We start from the raw sequence: 19,947 nt of genomic DNA, 5'->3' as shown, positions 1-19,947 counted from the left end.
TTATATTTTCTTTCTTTTTTTTGTAATTCGAAAATCTGCTCATCTTATACGACTTTAAAAATAATAGTCAAAGATTAATCATATTACTCTACATAGATACTCTTCTAATATTTTAAATTTATTAATTATTAAATGATTTTTAATAGCGTAAAATGAATTAAGAAAATTAATAAGATTGACTAAGTCTTGTGGATAGCATAAAGAAAAATTTGTTTTTTTTAAATTGTATCGGAGTATTCGGATAAGTATCGGAATCTACAATAATGATGTTTAACTCAGCATTATTCAGTTATTAACATTAATTTTTTGTCAATCTCTTATTACTTCACATTTTTTACAAATACTGGATTATATTTCATTTGCTTTAAATAAATACGTAGCATTATTAAACTTTTCTATCGACATAAATTTTTTTCTTTGTTTTGTGTATTGTTCTTTTTTGTTATTTCAAGTATAATTGTCAATTGTTTTTGTATTACTTTCTCAATTTTCTCCTAAATACTTTTCTCTTATTCCTTATTTTGTTTTTTTTATCTTATAATGTAAATACAGGAATCTCTTATTCTCTTTGCATTAAATTGAGATATTTCAGTAATAGTATACGTATTCGATATTACATATTCTGAACCATTCATCAGAATCAACGAATCTATACTTTCAATAATTCTATTAATTTTGTCACACCTTTGATGTAAATGATTTCTGTCGCTCAGCTTTATTTATGAGTACATTTTTAATTGACTCAAAAAAATTCAAATTTGTAAAAAAAATAACAGCAATTATATACTGAATTACAAGAATAATGATGTTTACTAAAGTTACGTTGTTTAAATTTTTGATATCCTTATTACTTCGTTTTATCGAGAATTGCCAACAAAGTTACTTAAAAAATGCAAATTATTTAAAAATATGCTTAATATTCGGTTAATGCGGATTAATGTCATTGTTAAATGTTTAAATCGTTCATTCTTAAAATTTTTATAATTCATTTATATTATAATTTATTAAATTAATTCACTTCACTTTGCTATTAATTAAAGTTATACGATTAAAACTCTACATGTTCATACAATATACATACATAAATAACAATTTAAGTTCCAATACATTTATACAGTCTAATGCATCTTCCATAAATGATATAAAAATACAATAAAAATGCAACTATATTAATAATTTCTTAAAAATGATTCGTTTATTATATAAAATAATACTTAAACAATATTTATTATATAAAATATTTTGAAATAATATTCTTCATTCACCCATTTATTTTCATGTTTGGAATATTTAGTCGTAATTTGTTGTAATCCAACAGAGAATAGACCCAATAGAAAATAAAGTAACTAAAAATCTATCCTGTATTAGAGAGATTAGTTATAAATGTTATGTTAATTATTTATATTATTGGTATGTAAAATGAAAATATTACAGTGAATTTGTTAAGGCTGAATCATTTATTATTTAAAGTACAGTAGGAAAAATTAGTACAAAAGGAAAAAATTATTTTATATACTAAAATTAAGAGTTTCACCTAGTATGTTATTTTAAAAAACTAGTCTGATAAGTATGTAGTAAAATAAAAGAATTAATTAAAAACAAATAAATTAAAATCAAATTATAGTATATTTACGAATTTTTGGAAAAGGAAAATACAAATGATAATAGAGAAACTATTTGAAAATCATTTGAATAGCAGTGTTTCTTCGATTTCATTAAAAAATTAACTTGTTCATTCAAATGATGGAATATTGATCAGAAAAAAAAAATTTTATTACTACGCAACAAATTTTTTTGCCAGTTTATAATGATGGAATTAACACTAACGACGTTCCGTGAAACGGCTAAATATTGTAGACTTTCCACAATACAGACAGCATTGAAAAGTGCGCCAAGAGTCGCGAGTGTATGCGAAACAAAAACAGACAGCCATCAAATCATCCAGCGATCGTAGCAGCCACAAGAGATAGAGGCATGGTTGCGATGCTCTAGACGCCCTTGGAGGCTGTGCTGCAGCATATGACGACGTAATACGAAATAACGTAACGACGTAGAAAGTACAAGGGCATGCCACCGACCGACGATTTAACGCATGCGCTTTCGTTACTCATTAATGGCGGTATAACAAAGTGTACGTACTAAAATATCCGATAATGTATTCATTATTAGGTACAAAACTATATTTTTAAGCAATAACCAATTAAACAAAAATCTTACCTCCTTGCCCATGATTATCGATTCGTTAATTGTTTACATTTTAGTACTATTGAACCCTATCAATGTATATTAGCCTTACACAGAAAGTTGTCGGAAATTTTCACGTTTTAAAACTGTATAACGAATGTTTAGGTGTCTCAAATGATCGATCACAACATATTTTATTAAAAATTAGATAGATACTTCCAAAACCTTCAATAGTATTTCGTTCTAAAGTATGTACAATTATTTAATAATATCGCAAATCAAGCGCTAAAAGTTTTTCTACAATGATACATTTACCATACACTGATCGCAAAAGAAATAAACTTTAATCAAAATTTTTGGAAAATATAAACTAGAAAATTCAAAACAATACTGGCAATACATAAATATATATAAATCAAATCTCAAAATTTTTTATATTTTATTATATAAATAAATCTTAACTTAATAATAATTATTAAATCATAATTTAAATACCATTCTCAATTATAATTATACAAAACGATAAAATAGGTTCTATAATTAAGTATTACAGTTGTTATAAATAACATGAAATATTTATTAATAAAATTGATACAAACAGCAATCAAGATCGCATGTAAAACTATAATTTTATTGATAACACTTAACAAACTAATAATAGTCATAAACTGTTAATTTTAAGTTCAGATATTTATAAATTAAAATATTATTATATGCAAATACTAACAAAATTAAAGGTCAACAATATTTAAACGGTAAGCAATACATTACAATTTTTTAAAAATAGATTCTTGTATAATAATATCACTAAATATAGTAATCTATACTGCTAATCAATAGTAGTTATTTTGGGAATATGCTAAAGAATTCTTGGAAATATTAAGATATCAGAATTTTAATAAAATTATTTGGAAGTAAAATTAAAAGAAATTAAAAATCCGAACTTACAAATGTAAGAACTAAGTTACTTAATAATTTACTCCCAGTGTGAATTGTGTAAAACAAATTGTACGTTATGAGAATTAGTAAATACAAGCTTTTTTATGGTTCATAAAATATTTATATTCTTATTTATAATATCAAGCAGTTTTTATTAATCATGTAAAAGAAAGACTGCATATATTTTACTGGTGTGATCTCAATTACAAAATACAAATTTAAATATATTTATTTATATATTATTATTTTTTTTATTATGATTTCATTCAAGGTATTTATATTTTTTGAAAATATTTATAACAGAAATTATAATTTTAAACAAAATGTTCCTATAATGAAAAATATTATTGTCAGATCTAAAAGTAATATTCAACAATTATTTTTTAAAATATTCCGAGTTAATAACGAAAATTAATCATGAAGTTTATTGTAGTTTTAAGAAGTAATTTGATTTTATTTAATCTCTGTAACTTTAAAAATACGCTATTCTGTAAAATCATTTAATGCATATTAAGAGCAATTCGGTTAAAAAATTAGAAATAATGATTTCTTTTTACCATTTATAAGAAAAATAGAAATAATTATTTAAACATGAGTACTTAAAAATGATAAATATTTTTTAAGAAGATTGGAACAAGAAAAAATGGATAATAAATAACAGCGAAGAGTGACGACCTGGACAAGTGACATTAAAGCTTAGACAAGCAAATTTTATACTTATTCAAATGAAAAATGAAAATAATTACAACAGTAAATTAGTCAAGACTCTCTTCTTATGAATATGAAAATACAACAGATATAAATTAAAAATAAAAATAAAATATTTAGAGATAAGTATATAAATGAAACTAGAAGAAAAAATAATAAAAGACAAAGACGAATCAGATAATGCAAGATTTAAAAAAGGAATCCACAATAATATAAAAGACAAGATACATGTGTTTAATCATATTGTAGATTACCTCACATTGCCGTTATTATTTTGTCTCTGTTTTCATCTTAATCGTAAATACAGCGAATCTGAAGAAAGTCTGTCACGATCACAGGACATCAGCGGTTGCTTTGCTGCTAACTCTGACTTACGCATAGAAAGAATATCGGACCTGCCCCCCCCCCTCTAGCTATCTATCTCTATCTCTTTTCGTTTCGATAACATGTTGCGAGAGAGGGAGAACTGTTGGGAGTCGGTGGGGGTAGGGCCTCGACAGGCAGTATCTGTTTTCTTTCTTGCACACTTGTGGGTTAAAGCTCAGTACTACGAGGGGGAGGGTGGAGAATGAACGAAACCCATGACGAAGGATTTTCTAGGGAAGGGGGGCATTACTTGGGTGCTTACATGAAGTGGGGGTCATGCGTCCTGTTCTAGGCTCTCGGTGGCAATAGGCGCCTAGCGCTTTACTATATCTCCCTCCTACTCTCTGATGTTCTTTCTCTTTCTTTCATTCTTTTTCTCGTTGTCTGGCAGTAGGGTGCGCGCGCGCGAAAGTGAGGCTAGGAGCAAGTAAGAGATGAGAGCTGGAGAGTGAGTCGCACGAAGCGGCATAAAACATTCAGTCGGTAAAAAGTAGTCAAGGGGTGAGCATTGGATAAAGGTGGAGAGGTGAGGAGCAAGGTTGAATTAAGAAAAAACGAGGAACCGAAGTGTGCAACATATTGACTGCAAAATAATAAATGCGCACTGATACTTATTCAGACGATCACGTATGGGAGATTTCGGCGAGCCCCTTGTGCGCATGTGTACAGTAATACTGTTGCAGGATTTGCTGCCCTTTTCTTCCATTGCGAGCACGAGGCCGAAGAGGCGGACTAATCTTCCTTTAATAACCATGCATCAACGAGTATTAATTAAAGACGTAGAAGTTCAATAAAAGGGTAGCCCAACGGGAGGTGATAAAGAAGCAAAAAATTAGAAAGGAAACATGCATAAGATGTGGACTTGACACTTCAGGTGCAGCGCGCGCGCTCCCTGTTCGTATATAGATATATACGTATGCATGTGTGCGTGTGTGTGTGTGTGTAGCATAGACGTGAGGACACGTGTTTCCGCTAAAGGGATCTTGGCGATTCGATCGATCGACCGCTATTGTCTCGCTCGCTAGATTAAAACGGCCTCAAACTGGTGTACTCAGGGCTTGGACTTGGAATTGGTACCAAAATGGAGGTGCGCACGATGGAGTATCGACCGTTGGTACCGACGGGGGCTGTGCCAGGTCTTCAAGACTATCACGCGGCTATACCCGATTTGAGCCCGCCGAGGAGTCAGGGATCCTCGACGGGCGGCGCCTCGTCACTGGGAGATTACGCGCCTCGCATGTATACACCACCTACTCCACCAACACCACATGAGGATGAAAAGGTAAATAATACATCCGCATTCGTTCCAGAACTCTTCCTTTACTAAAATATTTATTTTTCGTGTAACTTTTTAAAATTTTTTATTTATGTCGATCGATGCTGATGTGTAAATCTATCTATGTAATATATCTAAATCATAAATCGCCTCAAAATCTGCATTATCGACTCGATTAAAAAGTTTTTTTAATGTGTATATTATCGTTAAATGGATGTTAATAAATCTTTTCAAACATATTTTCAATTTATATTTTAAAAAAGGTATTAACTTTTATTTTTTATATCGTACAAATAAAGTGTATTGTCACTTTATAGATGTTTTTACAAATATTCAATCCTAATACCTAAAATCTTTTAATATTATAGTATACAATTATATATTTATATAAAGTTTTATATAAAAATGATTGTAATAAATATAATCTTTCAATATCTTAAAAATTTTGTACAGAATTTAATATAATTTTTAACCCCTCTTTTATTCACCAACTTTAAATAATCGTATAAGTATTGTAATACAATGAATATAATTTAATATGAAACCTCAAATTATCTAGAAAATATTAATAATACAGTGATAAATTGAAATGTTGATTCAAGTAAACATAAAAATCTAATAGAATAAAAGATTTAAGTTAATTTTTATTACAGATAGAGCAGTAAAACATAGAACTTATGATTAAGCAACATATGCTTATACTGATATAAATCTCTGCAAGGATAAACTACCTTGATACTTAACAAATATTTAAGAATTATGAAGTTGATTTTTCATTTTTTATATACTGATTTTTATCCAAACTATTAGTATGCTCTTCTTAATAAAATGAATACAAACAATTTTTAGTCTCTGAAATTTTTCTCATAAACAATATGTTATAAATATGAAAAAATTTTAGTTAACTTGACTTGCTTCTATTGGGTATTCTAAAATTAAAATTATCGTTTAATAATAATATTATGATTATATATTATATAATAAAGTATGATTAACATTAAATTTCATATATAAAATATTACAAGAAAATACACTTGTTATGTGTAAAGAATGTTAGAAAAAATTTTTAAATTAAAAGTTAATTATTTATAAGATTCTATATTCATGTTTTGTGCGCAAGTGTGTGTGTGTGTGTACGTGTGTGCGCGCGCGCGTGTAGTTTCATCTTTCAAATAGTATCTTGTTTGAATGCAAAATGTTTTTCAAATTCTTGTTGATTTAACTACCACCGTATTTGATACACATTATAATCTGACCATGCCAACACGCGCGCACATATTTGATAAAGTTGGGTTTAGCCTAGGCATGTAATCGGTTCAATGAACGCGATACTGCAACCGTTGAACCTCAGCCATATAAATAAATAAGGTAATAACAAAATAAATTAAAAAATATTTAATCAACATATTGTATCATGCTTTTATTAATTCTGTATGTAACTGTTTTATTTATTATAAAAACCAATAGAATACAATCAATAATATCATAATTGATTGTTTAAAATAATATATTAAAATAAATTTAAATTAATGCATTGTCTGAATTATCTTTTATTCTTAACTTTGATGATCTTTATTATAAATTTTTCAAATATTTTTATTTTTAGCATTTATGTAATTTGTCCTTAGATATTAATATTCTTCGTATTATTTACGAAATCGAAAAAATTATTAATTATATATAAATATATATATTTATTTATTTATTTATTTATTTATTTATTTATTTTAATTTAATATCATTTGAAATTGAAAATTATTCAATTGTAAATTAAATACTTCACATACGATTATACAAGACTATACCAGAAAATTAAAAAAGTATTATGACCATATCACAAAGGCAAATAAATCTAGTGGAAATTGTAAGTATAAACGTATATTTAAGATTTCATTTTCTATATCCCACGTAGTAAATCACTAATTTAATTAAAAATATCATATATTATTTTATTAAATAGGGCTAATAATAAACTTATTAATTTCTTTTATAACTAGTCTTTTTCTTTAATAAACTATACCTTTTCTGAAAGTATGCACATAATTTTTGAAAAGTAGTTATTAAAGCGATTGGTAAAATAAGATTCTTACACGCTCTCTCTCTCTCTCACTCTCTCGCTCTCTCTTCCTCTCTCTCTCTCTCTTTCTCTCTCTCTCTCTCTCTCTCTCTCTCTCTCTCTCTCTCTCTCTCTCTCTCTCTCTCTCTCTCTCTCTCTCTGTCGACCCCCCTTTTCCTCTTTTATAAAGTAAATTATTTCTAACAATCATAAGAACCTCAGTCAGAAAATTATTAGTAATTTATGTTACTTATTAATAAAATGTATATAATACGGGAAATTAATTCTTTTGTCTTTTTTAAATTTATTTGGATGTCTAACAATTTTTCTTATTTGATCCAACACTCATATTTATTAATTTTGAATTAACAAATTTAATTTGTTCTGTGGCAAAATTATATAATAAAATTTTTAATAAAATAAAATGGTAAACATTGTCAAAGTTACGATAAGGGTGAGAAAACGTAAACGAGAATTCTCCATTAATATGATTACTAAATTATACGTTAGATCAGTTATTTATGATAAGTTCTTTTTTCAAACTTTATAAATATGCTGAATTATAGTTGAATATTATTTTCTGTAAAATAACATTTAAAATAAATGTTATTTTTACAAATATTATAATACATTTTTGTTAGCTTTAACTCTTAATCTAATTAAAGTTTTTCCAATTAATTAAAATAGCTTATTCATGTTTTCTTACATCTTTTTTGATAAGACATCTGTATTTATTCTTTCTATTCATATTCATAATGTATTTAATTTTGTATAGTTAGTATTTACAAAATATTTTCATTTATTTTAATCGTATTAATTGTATACGTTAAAATAAATAAATAAACTTACATTTTACACACACGCGCGCGCGCGCACACACACACGCACACACACACACATATATATATATACATTAAAAATATATATTTATCAACATTAAAAAGATTTTATTTCAATAGAATTTAAAATAATTTTCTCATTAATCAGTAATCAATTTCATTTACATTTATTATATCCCAAAGTAATTTAATTATTACTGTTTGAAGCTATAGTTGAAGTTTTATAGAAATTACAATAGAAAATCTTTTCGTAATAGTTTACTTAAAATCATTATTAAAAATTTTTTTAATTATACATAATTTATATTAATAAGTTCTTGAAACTGCTGCATATATATCCTTTATTTGTTAAAATTTTTTATGCTATGAATGGAGCGCATTATTGAATAAATATAATTCGTTATTTCTTTGTATGTTAATATCATATTTTATATATTTTTACAGGAAGGAAAATTAAGGTGTCATTTTTCAATTTTTCCTTATTTTATTTAAAATTTCGATTAAATAAAATACTTAGCTATTCTTCTATTTGTAGATAATCATCCTTCTATTTTCTCTCTAATATCTTGTAAAAGTAGCACTTAGAAAATAATTAATTTACATTGTACTTCTTCATTTGACTTCCTTTCTTCACTCATATAAAATTTTTTTTAATAACATCCTGTTTCTGCTTATAATATTAAAACGAGAAGGAAGAAATAATATTATGCATATAAATAATTTTATCTTTATATATTTCAATAACATAAACAAACCACTATACCGACGTTTGATTGATCAATTATAACTCAACAGTTAGTTGTAAGTATATTATAAAAGAATGCCTGCAGAAACGTGCAAAGGTGTTAGTTGGCATTCTATTGGATAGTACGTAATTTTCATGAAATATATTTCTTATTTTCTATTCTTTCTCTCTTTTCCTTTTTAATTTCCTTTACTATTCCTTTTCTCGCATTTTCTTAATAATGGCTTATTAATCTTGAATTTATTTATTTTCAATCTCTATGAAAAGATTTCATTACAATTGAATAAGAAAATTAAGCAGTTATTGAGAGAATATATTGGAATGTTAATATTGAATATAAATAGATGTATAAAAACGTTAATGTATATAATACATTATTCTGTCAGCTATATAACAAGATATTTTCAAAGTATTTAAAAGATTTATTGATTTGATGAATTTATTATTTGATCCTCATAATGTTAAATATTTAGTGTATTTATAAATATTATTCACTATAAATTATATAATTACTATCCTATATTTTTATTCATTGAATTACAATTATTTCAAACTATTTTATATATTTAAAAAAATTCTTTAAAATTAATCCTTATTTTTACAAACATATTACTAGTTATTCAGTTCTAATTAAAATGCATTTTAATATTTTTTAATAAGCTGTATTGTTTTCATGGCGCTTAAAGATATTTATGGTTCGATGCAGTGAAGAAATACAAAAATTTATCAATTATAATGATTAATTTCAGAGCAATACGAAAGCATAAGCCAATTTTATTAAGCATACAAGAGATAAAGTTACGTACATTATATAACACTATAAAATAACCAATAACTTTATATAAATTTAATATATACATTTATGTACACGCACATATGTATACATCGAAATAAGTGAATAGGTAAAGATGGAATAAAAAAAGAGGTAATGAAGAGAATTAGAGAGAACAAAAATCTGTCAAAAGATAGATAAAAATTGCAGAAATGTCTTTTGCAACTACATAACATGTTTATATATTTGCAAAACTCTCTCCGCAATTTGTTTTCTTCTTTTTTTTATATATACTTATCTTCTTTAATATAACGTATTTGCAGGCATCTTAATCATGATAGGTCGATTTATCAAAAAATATATGAACGCGTAAGAGCCTATAATAACTATATTGAATAAAAATCTGAACAACGTGAGGATATAAAGTTGTTTCTTTTTGGAAAAGTACTGAAATATCTTATGTTATAATGTAATATATAAATTTTTCTTGAAAAAATAAGATTTTATTCTTCATTATAAGTTTAATTTTAAATATTTCTTTAAGAATAAGATTAAAAATATAATATAAACAAATACTATGTTTTGCAATATTTAAGTTTAAATTAATTTATGAATATTCATTACTTTTACTGTGTATAAAATTAACGCACTTATTGCTTAAAAAATTAATATAATAATTAATGTACTTGTATAAGCATAACTTAACTAAAAATTATAAAAACATAACGTGTTTATTTATTTAAATCAAGCACACTAAGATACATTATTAATGTTGAAATAACTAATGATAAATAAAAAATTCAATGTTTATTCATAGAAAATAAAGTTTACATTACTATAATATAATATGTAATATCTTTATAATGTATATTTACATATGAGTACAACATTAATTTTATTGCGTACATGTAAATATACTAAGTAAATAAACTCATTTTCTTACTTAAAATCATCAGAAAACTAAAACAAGTTATTAAAATCAATTGCTTAATTTTCAATCTTATAGGAAATATTAATATTTGTATATTAAGAAATGAGAGAAAAATAAAGTAAAGAGATATAGAGAACAGAGTAAAAAAATTATGAAAATCCAGAGTACATTTTGGACACTAAATGCTCCTTTCGATGAAAACAAAAATTGTTGTAATATAAACGTGTAGTTACTGTCTTTTTTTCTTTCCTCATCGTTTTCTATTTTATATTGGAGCAACTTTTTATTTTTTTGTTCAACGAGTACATTGTTTTTAATCTTGAGTATTATCAGAGCGGTTAAACTCCAATTAGATGTGGAAAAATGCGAACATAGCAATGTAACTAAATAGAAAAATGATGGAAAGGTATATGGAGAGGGTAAAAACAAAAATGAAAATCATAGAGAAAGGTGAAGACTCAGAGTGATAATGATAATAATTTTCTAACAATGAATTTTCTAGGCAGCACCTTTTTAACGGCTTTGCTTAAATTCGCAGAGTAACTTCATCGAGAGCTATTCAAGTGAACCGATAATTCCAACGCGCGCCTCTCGAAACTATTGCAAAAAGACTAACAGCCTCTTGCAAACGATAATTATATACTATCTTTTTAGGAACGTTATCTTTCCAAGGACTAACATATTTTGCTGCAAAAAGAGAAGGTAAGTTGATCATCTTGAAAATAGGTAAGAAAAATTAGAAAATATATTCGTTTTATATTTCAATCACAGTATACAGCAAAAGATAAAAGAGAGAGAAAGCGCGTGAGAGAGACGATTATTTATGACTGGTAATCATTGCCAGTCTAAGGCAACCATTTCAAATTGGTCCTCAGCATAACTCACATTTTTCTTTAAACATCTTATTCATTTTTTTGTGCAGTTTATTCTTCTTTTTACATGTAGTTTCTTTGCTTATAATCTATTTATAGTCTTATGTATAAAAATAAGTATAAAAGTATAGGAGTCTGTAGTTTGAAAAGCAAAAAGCTTATAGTATGATACAATTGTCATCCTTTCAATTACCACCCTTTATTTCTGAAATAAATTCTATATACATTACATGCATTCACAATAAAAAGTAATTATTCAAGGTGCAATATAAAAAATTATCTTTAATTAATAATCTTTAAATGATGAATTCCGTTACTTTATTTTTTTTTTATATATTTTTTCATAATTATATAATATTTAATTTATTTGTATATATAAGTACAATAATTCAATATAATTTTATACAAATATAAATAATAAAAATATTAATACACTGAGTAAAATATATCATTTTGATGTTATTAAATAATAACAATAGTATATTGATAATACACTTTTCAATCATTCAAAATTAATTGAAAAAAGAAATATTTTGTATACATGAAACGTAATTTTAAAACTTCATTGATATGAAAGCGAAAGCATGACTAAGATTGTTTAAAAAATATATATTTGTTGCATATGCATTAATGAATTCGAAAACCCAATTGAAATGGGTGTATATATATGACTATTGTTTTTTATACAATATTAATTCGATTTTATAATAACAATGGTAATGCCAATTCTGACACGTAAAAATGAACAGGAAGATAATAACAATGATGGTACTAATATAAAGTGAAGTTGCTATTTGTATTACGTATTACAACTAACTTTTAATAATGTTGCACCTAAATCTTTTATAATACGTATGCATATTATTATATATTTTTAAATACCATAATAAATAATTATATACAACATTTTATAATAAGACTATATAAAAGGCTTTTGTTAAAATTTTAAATGTATTTTCTATACAAGTAAGATAAATTAATATATATATATATATAGTATTAGGAGTTAAATATCCAAAGTAAAATGTGAATTATAGTTGTTCATAAAAGTTACCATATTAAAGTAAGCACAGAAAAACGCTGATCTTGGAAATAAAAGCAAAACACTAACAGGTTAATACATGAGAAGCTCTCTCTCTCTTTCTTTGCTCCTTTCTTCACTTCACTGTATGGACTATGCTTCAAGGTCAAGAATCATTCATATTGCCTTAGGGAGTCGGTACTGTGCAAATCTGTTTTCAAGGGAAGACGAGCTTTGTTAAAGGCTACCGTTTAACTTACCGGCTGCTTCTAGACTAATTACGTCCTTGTTGAGGGTCCGGAAACGCCTTCTCATAAAAGTTTCTGCCGCGCTTGCGTTTAGTATATATACTCCTAGTTAAATCAGTTTTTAAACCGCTTTAATATATACATTAAATTTAACTTGGAATTTGATGAAGAATTTTTTTTACAGTAGGTGAAACTTTCAATCAGAAAATCATAAAAATTAATGAAACTTATCTACCACTATAGTATTTGAATGTATATGCATTAATTATTTATTGAAATGGTCAATGTATTGATCTTTATTTTAGAATTTATATTTCTAATTTAAATATATTTGTTCATTTAGAACTGTTATTATTTATATAATTATTTTTGTAATTATTCTCATCGCTCAAGTAGCAAATTATAAAAACTTTAATATATAAATCTTGACTTTGAACCATTTGCAATTGTTCAAATCTGCCACCTTTCTTCCTTTATACATAAATATAATATTTATCTATCGATCTCATATATTAGATACGTTTCTTTCTATAAACTTCTATATACCTACATTTTAAAGTGTAAATAATATAATCAAAAAGCAAAGATAAAAATAATTATATATAAAAGAAACGAACGATATATGCTGTGATGGTGGTAAGCCAGCCGATTTCGTTGAATCTTGCCAATAAAAACTATACTATACTAGTTTTTATTATCTATTTAAATATACATAGTTATTTTAAGTGCAATATCAAATATATATCAAATATATATAAGTATTCATTTGCATTTTAAAAACTTCTTTATTTTCCATATCGTAGCTACAATATTTATTTATATAATCATAATATAATTATTGTCGTCTTGTGGAATATACAAGATTTATATTTTGTTTAAATATTCAAATTGTAATATTCAAAATTTTTTTTAATTTTTGATATGTGATTGCCACTTTTAAAAGCCAAGTGTAAAATAACTTTAATCCAAGTTACTTCAACTAATACACTAAAATCAGATTTAAAAGATTTTTTCTATATATTTATATACACATATATTATAAAAATTACATTGAGAGACAGTATATATTGATTTATTAAAATATAAACTTCATTATTTATGGGTTAATAATATTATATTAAAATTAATTTTGTTATAAATTGTAATATGAAAAAATATATTTGGAAGGATTAAAATATCAGTAAACGTAAGCAATAATTGAAATTTTAGCTCGAAAGGAAAAGCAAAACTAACCAGTGAGAAATTAGTATAATAATGCTCCTGCAAGGTAAAATCTTGCTTTATATCAATGTCGAAGAAAAGGATAATGATATAGTCGTACCAAGGTAGAAATGTTTCTAGTTATTTTTGCTAGGCGGACTAACGCGTTTATTGCCGTACTTTAAATACAATTGTGTAATGGTTTTTTCCAATGACCACTAAGATGTTTCATCATAGTTTCAACAGCAACAGATATATCAAAAGTTAGTATAAACACTTTTTAACTTAGACGATACAGCGTAATATGTTTAGTGTGAGAACCCGAACTTGACATCGACAAGGACGTGTTTCGAAAGGAGGAAATTAAAAATGTGACTCGGACCAGACGCGGCCAAGTTAAAGGAAATAGTTTGTCGAATAGATCCAGACTCCTCTTGTGCTACGACTATCTTAGTCTATAATCTAGTGTTTGTTATAATATAAATCACACTATTATAAAAAGCCAAATTATTATGATAAGGCAATATTAAGTTAAATAGTCCAATTTTTCATTTATTTATGTATATAGATCATTATATCTTTTTATGAAAATAAAAATCCTTCTAATTTGAATAATAATTAAATTTATACGTGTAATACTTCGTTTCTCCCATAATAAGTAAGTATTTAATGTATAAAAATATAATTTAACAAAATTTAATATTTTTTATAAATTCAGTAATTTATTATTTATCTTAATAGTTCCACAAATTTCTTTACAAGAATTATCTGCAGCTTAAAATATCTAATATCTTATATAAAATATTTATAATATTTATTTCTGTTAAACTTTTATATTTATTCTAGTATATTGATGGATATTTATCTCATCATTATATTTTGTTCTTATGAAATATTTGTTTTATTTAATAGTAATGTAATCTTGTAAAAACGCTATTTGGTTTTTATTCATTTTAAATTTTAAAACACAAGAAATGATCAAGTAATATTTTTTTTCTTATAAGAATGAGTTTTTTTCAGTGAAAAATTTTTTTTGATTTATCAAAATTTTCCCTGTATTTTTAACTAATTTTTAGTTTTTATTTTGATGAAAAAATTATCATTCTGTTCTAACAAAAATTTAATATCAACTAAAAACAACAAATACAAAATCGGACATAATAAAATTAATGATTTACAATTGTTATACGCAGATTCAATTTGCTGTAGTATGAATAATTACTATGAAATCTATCGTATTAACATATCATATAATCAAAGCAACGATTTTTTTGCTTATTTCCAATGTTAATTTTATAAATAATTTAATATGTAAATAAACACATATTTACGTATGTAGATAACGATAGAATAATTTTAATATTAAGAATAATATTAATTAATATTAATTAAGAATGTTAAATAGTGAATAGTTAACATGATTTGTATAAATATTTGAATTTTATTACTAAGTTGGTATGGAATTTATTTTAAAATAATAAGTGTAATATTTGCTCCCAAACCATTATTTTTCTTGTTAAGTATTCAAATATTTTTCATGGAAAGTGTTCATTTTATAATTATAACAATTTATACAATTATATAAAATATTTATATTTTGCTATTTACACAATATAAATATTAATTCTTTGATTAATATATTTTTGCTTTATATTCCTTGATCTATGCAATGAATTATAATTTATACGAAGAATATTAAATTATATGTTTTATTACATATACTATTGGTTAATAGTTTTTTATTAAAAAGTGATATAATGCTGAAATTGTAGTTCTTTTTAAAAGGTAAGATGTAATACATTTAGAGTATTGGCACTATTTTTAATAAACTTCAAATGGCAAACTAAAATATTAATACTTGTATTACTTTCATACAATACATGTATATTATTTATTATAATCATTTGATCTTTTTTAGATACTCATAAAGGATACTTTACTTAAAATAGAAAATGTTATAATGATTCAAATGTGATTTCATCATATTAATATTAAATCTAGTACAAAGAAGATTAACACATTTAAATATAATACCGTAAAAAATTTCTTACAATCTTACGAATTCAAGTATGTTGAAATAGAATATTTGTATCCCCATGGGGGGGGGGGGGGGTGGGGGGGGGGGGGGGGGGGGGGGGGGGGGGGGGGGGGGGGTATATAGAATAAGATTACCTAGTAATGGATATGAATGTTTTAAGAGAATTTGTAGAATATAAATAAATAAACTAAACGTATAAATAGCGTAGGAAAATGTCTAGGAAACAGCGAACTATAGATAGATAAATAGCCACTTCTAGATGTTGTTATTCCCAATACTTCTACTGTAAAACTTATTTTCAAATATTTGATTGAAAAACATTTATAAATATAATGTATGCATTCTCAACTAATATATTTTATATAATACGACGAGTATTACATACATATATATATATATATATATATATATATATATATATATTTGTATTCTGTTTTACATTATTATTTAATGATAACTTTAATGATTTTTATACAGTTATTATATTAAGTATATAACGTACTCCTATTAAAAGTGGCTTTTACCTATTTCAGATTTTTGGAAGTAAGGCGGACCTGCAGCTACATACACAAATTCATATGCGTGAAGCTAAACCGTACAAGTGTACCCAGTGCTCTAAAGCATTTGCTAACTCATCGTACCTGTCGCAACATACACGCATCCATCTCGGTATAAAACCATATCGTTGTGAGATCTGCCAACGTAAGTTCACGCAGCTAAGTCATCTACAACAACACATTCGCACACACACTGGTGACAAACCATATAAGTGCCGGCATCCAGGTTGTACGAAAGCATTCAGCCAGCTAAGTAATTTACAAAGCCACTCGCGTTGTCATCAAACTGATAAACCGTACAAGTGTAATTCTTGTTATAAATGCTTTTCCGATGAACCTAGCCTTCTTGAACACATACCTAAGCATAAAGAATCTAAACATCTCAAGACTCACATTTGTCAATATTGCGGCAAGAGTTATACACAGGAAACTTATTTAGCCAAGCATATGCAGAAGCATGCAGAGCGCACTGATAAACGGCCACCTATTATCGGTTCAGGTCTTAGGCCATCTATTCACTCAATGACTGGACACCATCAAGAACATTATTGGCCTAAAGTCAGTCCTGATTCAGTTATTAGTGAATTGCACGAGCGACTACCTCATCACCATCATCCAGCAGCTGAATATCATCAAGCACAACCATCAGGGGAAATGTTATTACCTCCGCCACCTCACTCACATCGGGATTCTCTTGAGAACGATTCAAGGCAACAGACGCCTCAGCCATCTAGCGGTCAACAAAACCACCCAAATCATTCCACTCATCCGAATAGTAGCTCAGCCTTCACCCCTATCTCCTCTATCTCTATCAATTCAATCTCTTCAATGCAGCATCCGCTTAACCCACTCAACCACCTGCATTATCCAACAAGCCACCATCCAGCTTCAAGACCCTACCTTTACGAAACCTTCAATTCCCAAAAGGCTTCCACAACTTCTGCAGCTTCGACTGTAGCTACTAGTGTGCCAACTAATCAGAATTCTTCATTTCCAAACCAGCTTATCAGCTTGCACCAAATCCGAAATTATGCTCACCAACCAAATCTAGGCAATCTTGGCAATCTCGGTAACTTAAGTAATCTAAGTAACCTGGGCAACCTTAGTACAAGTATGGAAAGCCACGCACTCATTGGCAGCCTCAAGGATAAGTAGTAGCCATTTGAACATACAAACCAAGCAGTACTTATCATTACAAAGAAGAATTAATACATGCACCATATATTTTGGATTTTTTTCATTTATTTTTTTCAAAATCTCTGGATGATTATACGCTAAAGTTCATTACGAATCCGCCTGTTTTCTGGCCATGAGTTAACGTGTTTATTTTGCTATTTCATCTTTAGTTATTGCTATTATCAAAATAACTAAGTGAATAATTTTTTGTGTCGTCCAGTAATTCGCTTTGTTTTCCCTCTCTTTCTCTCTCTCCCTCTCACTCATATTCATTTTTCAGAGTAATTTTTTTCTTATCTGTTTTTCTTATTGTCTATTTCTATTTTTTGGCTGCTGTACTTCTTATTTTTTACACCGCCATTTTCTAGAAAAATTCGTACTATACTTATCCTAACATCCTGATTTTACCTTTTAAATTTATCTAATGACAAATTTAGATCGATGTATCTTTAAAAAGTTAAATTATTTACTAATTGACAGTTCAATGCTTGGAAAGATATACGTTATATCGTGTGATACATCAAAAAGAAAAGTCGGTCATGGCATTTTTTAAATGTGATCAAAGATTTAACCAAGGAAATCGGGGCTATCCATGCGCACATTTTTGAAAACACGGATATACAAGCCACTCAGTTCTAATTAATTTTAGAATACTAAACGATTTCTTGTAAAAAATTATTTAACAATAATGAATCGTTATTTTTTATATTAAGATAATAATGAGTTACTAAATTTATATTGTTTATAGTAATAATTTTTATAATTTAAATTAACAATAAATGTTTATACAAATTTACATTTTTACAACTAATCAATTATTTTTATTGCTCATGTATAACTCATTATTGTATAATTAATTATCTATGTTTCGTATAAAGCATATAATAATCCTTGTATATAAAATTTAAAAAATTCAATTCATATAAAAATAATTGATTATTAAAAACGATAACTTATGTTTCACTATTAAAAATTCGATCTTAATAATACTTGGAACTTGTATTTTTATCGTGTTTGATTATAGTTTATAGAAGTAAATAGAATTTCGTTAGTTTATATTGTTTAAAGATAAATGAGATTGTTATTATTATTTATTAAAAAGTATATTTTTAATCAATTATTTAAGAAATTAAAGTGCAAAAATTATATCTTAAAATTTTTAGTACATTTATTTAAAAGTATATTGTTAATTAAGCTTAGTTGTATATTGTTATTAAAAACTTAGTAAATATATCTTATAATTCAACTCCTATTTTATATTTGAATTAACAAAAGTATACTTAGTTTGTATATGTAATTGAAAATATAAATCTATTATAATAACATGTTTTTATTCTCATTTGAAAATTATTTTAGGAATTATGAATAAAAATGTTCAGGCTTAGTTTAATTAAAAAAACTCTAATTTATATTAAAGTAATTTATAGATTCCATCGTAAGAAATTCGTTCTATTCATGTTCTAACATGTCCTCTATTTTGTATTTTGTAAATTATATTATAAAAATTTATAAAATATTGGAAAAAGAAACTAGATAAAAGTAAAAAAATCTTAACTTTAAAAAAATAAATATGTGTAAAAAAATTTTCAAATGAATTTATAAAACAATAAATACGAAAAGAGAAATATGTGAGAAAAAGAAACCAATTAATCGCCTTTTCCTTATTTTCTAATAATTCTGAAATCTTTAACCAATAAAATCATTGCTTTATTTATATATTAAAAAAAAATTAAAAGTAACGTGATTATTTAAAATAAATTCTTTTATATTCAAAATATATAAAAAATGTTTTTTAATTCTTCAGCAATTTCAACACACTATTTATACAAGTTTTAATTATATAACTGTTTATAAAAACACAGTTATTTATAAATAAGTAGTGATATTATAAAGTTATTAAACAAATCAAAAGCTCGACATTTGATATAAATATTTATTTAAAATTTCATACAAATTTGCATGTAACATATTTTTCAATATTTTTATTATTAACCACTAGGTATATTTTATTGTTATTGA

The 19,947-nt window shown here is 25.8% G+C and overlaps 1 protein-coding gene across 2 annotated transcripts in view; it reads left to right on the top strand.

The window, feature by feature from the left end:
- Positions 1 to 18,179, top strand: part of LOC105366532 (zinc finger protein rotund) — a 126,177-nt gene extending 107,998 nt beyond the window's left edge. For both annotated transcript variants that reach the window (XM_011505012.1, XM_011505013.1), the window contains one exon: positions 16,729 to 18,179. In XM_011505012.1, the coding sequence (XP_011503314.1) occupies positions 16,729 to 17,907 (1,179 nt within the window). In that variant the 3' untranslated portion in view covers positions 17,908 to 18,179. The remainder of the gene's footprint in view (positions 1 to 16,728) is intronic.
- The last annotated feature ends 1,768 nt before the right edge of the window (positions 18,180 to 19,947 follow it).

The sequence above is a fragment of the Ceratosolen solmsi genome, unplaced genomic scaffold (assembly GCF_000503995.2).
Source record: "Ceratosolen solmsi marchali unplaced genomic scaffold, CerSol_1.0 scaffold49, whole genome shotgun sequence".
NCBI lineage: Eukaryota > Metazoa > Arthropoda > Insecta > Hymenoptera > Agaonidae > Ceratosolen > Ceratosolen solmsi.
The sequence above is the reverse complement of the archived record's forward strand: the minus strand, read 5'-3'. Positions and strand labels throughout refer to the sequence as shown.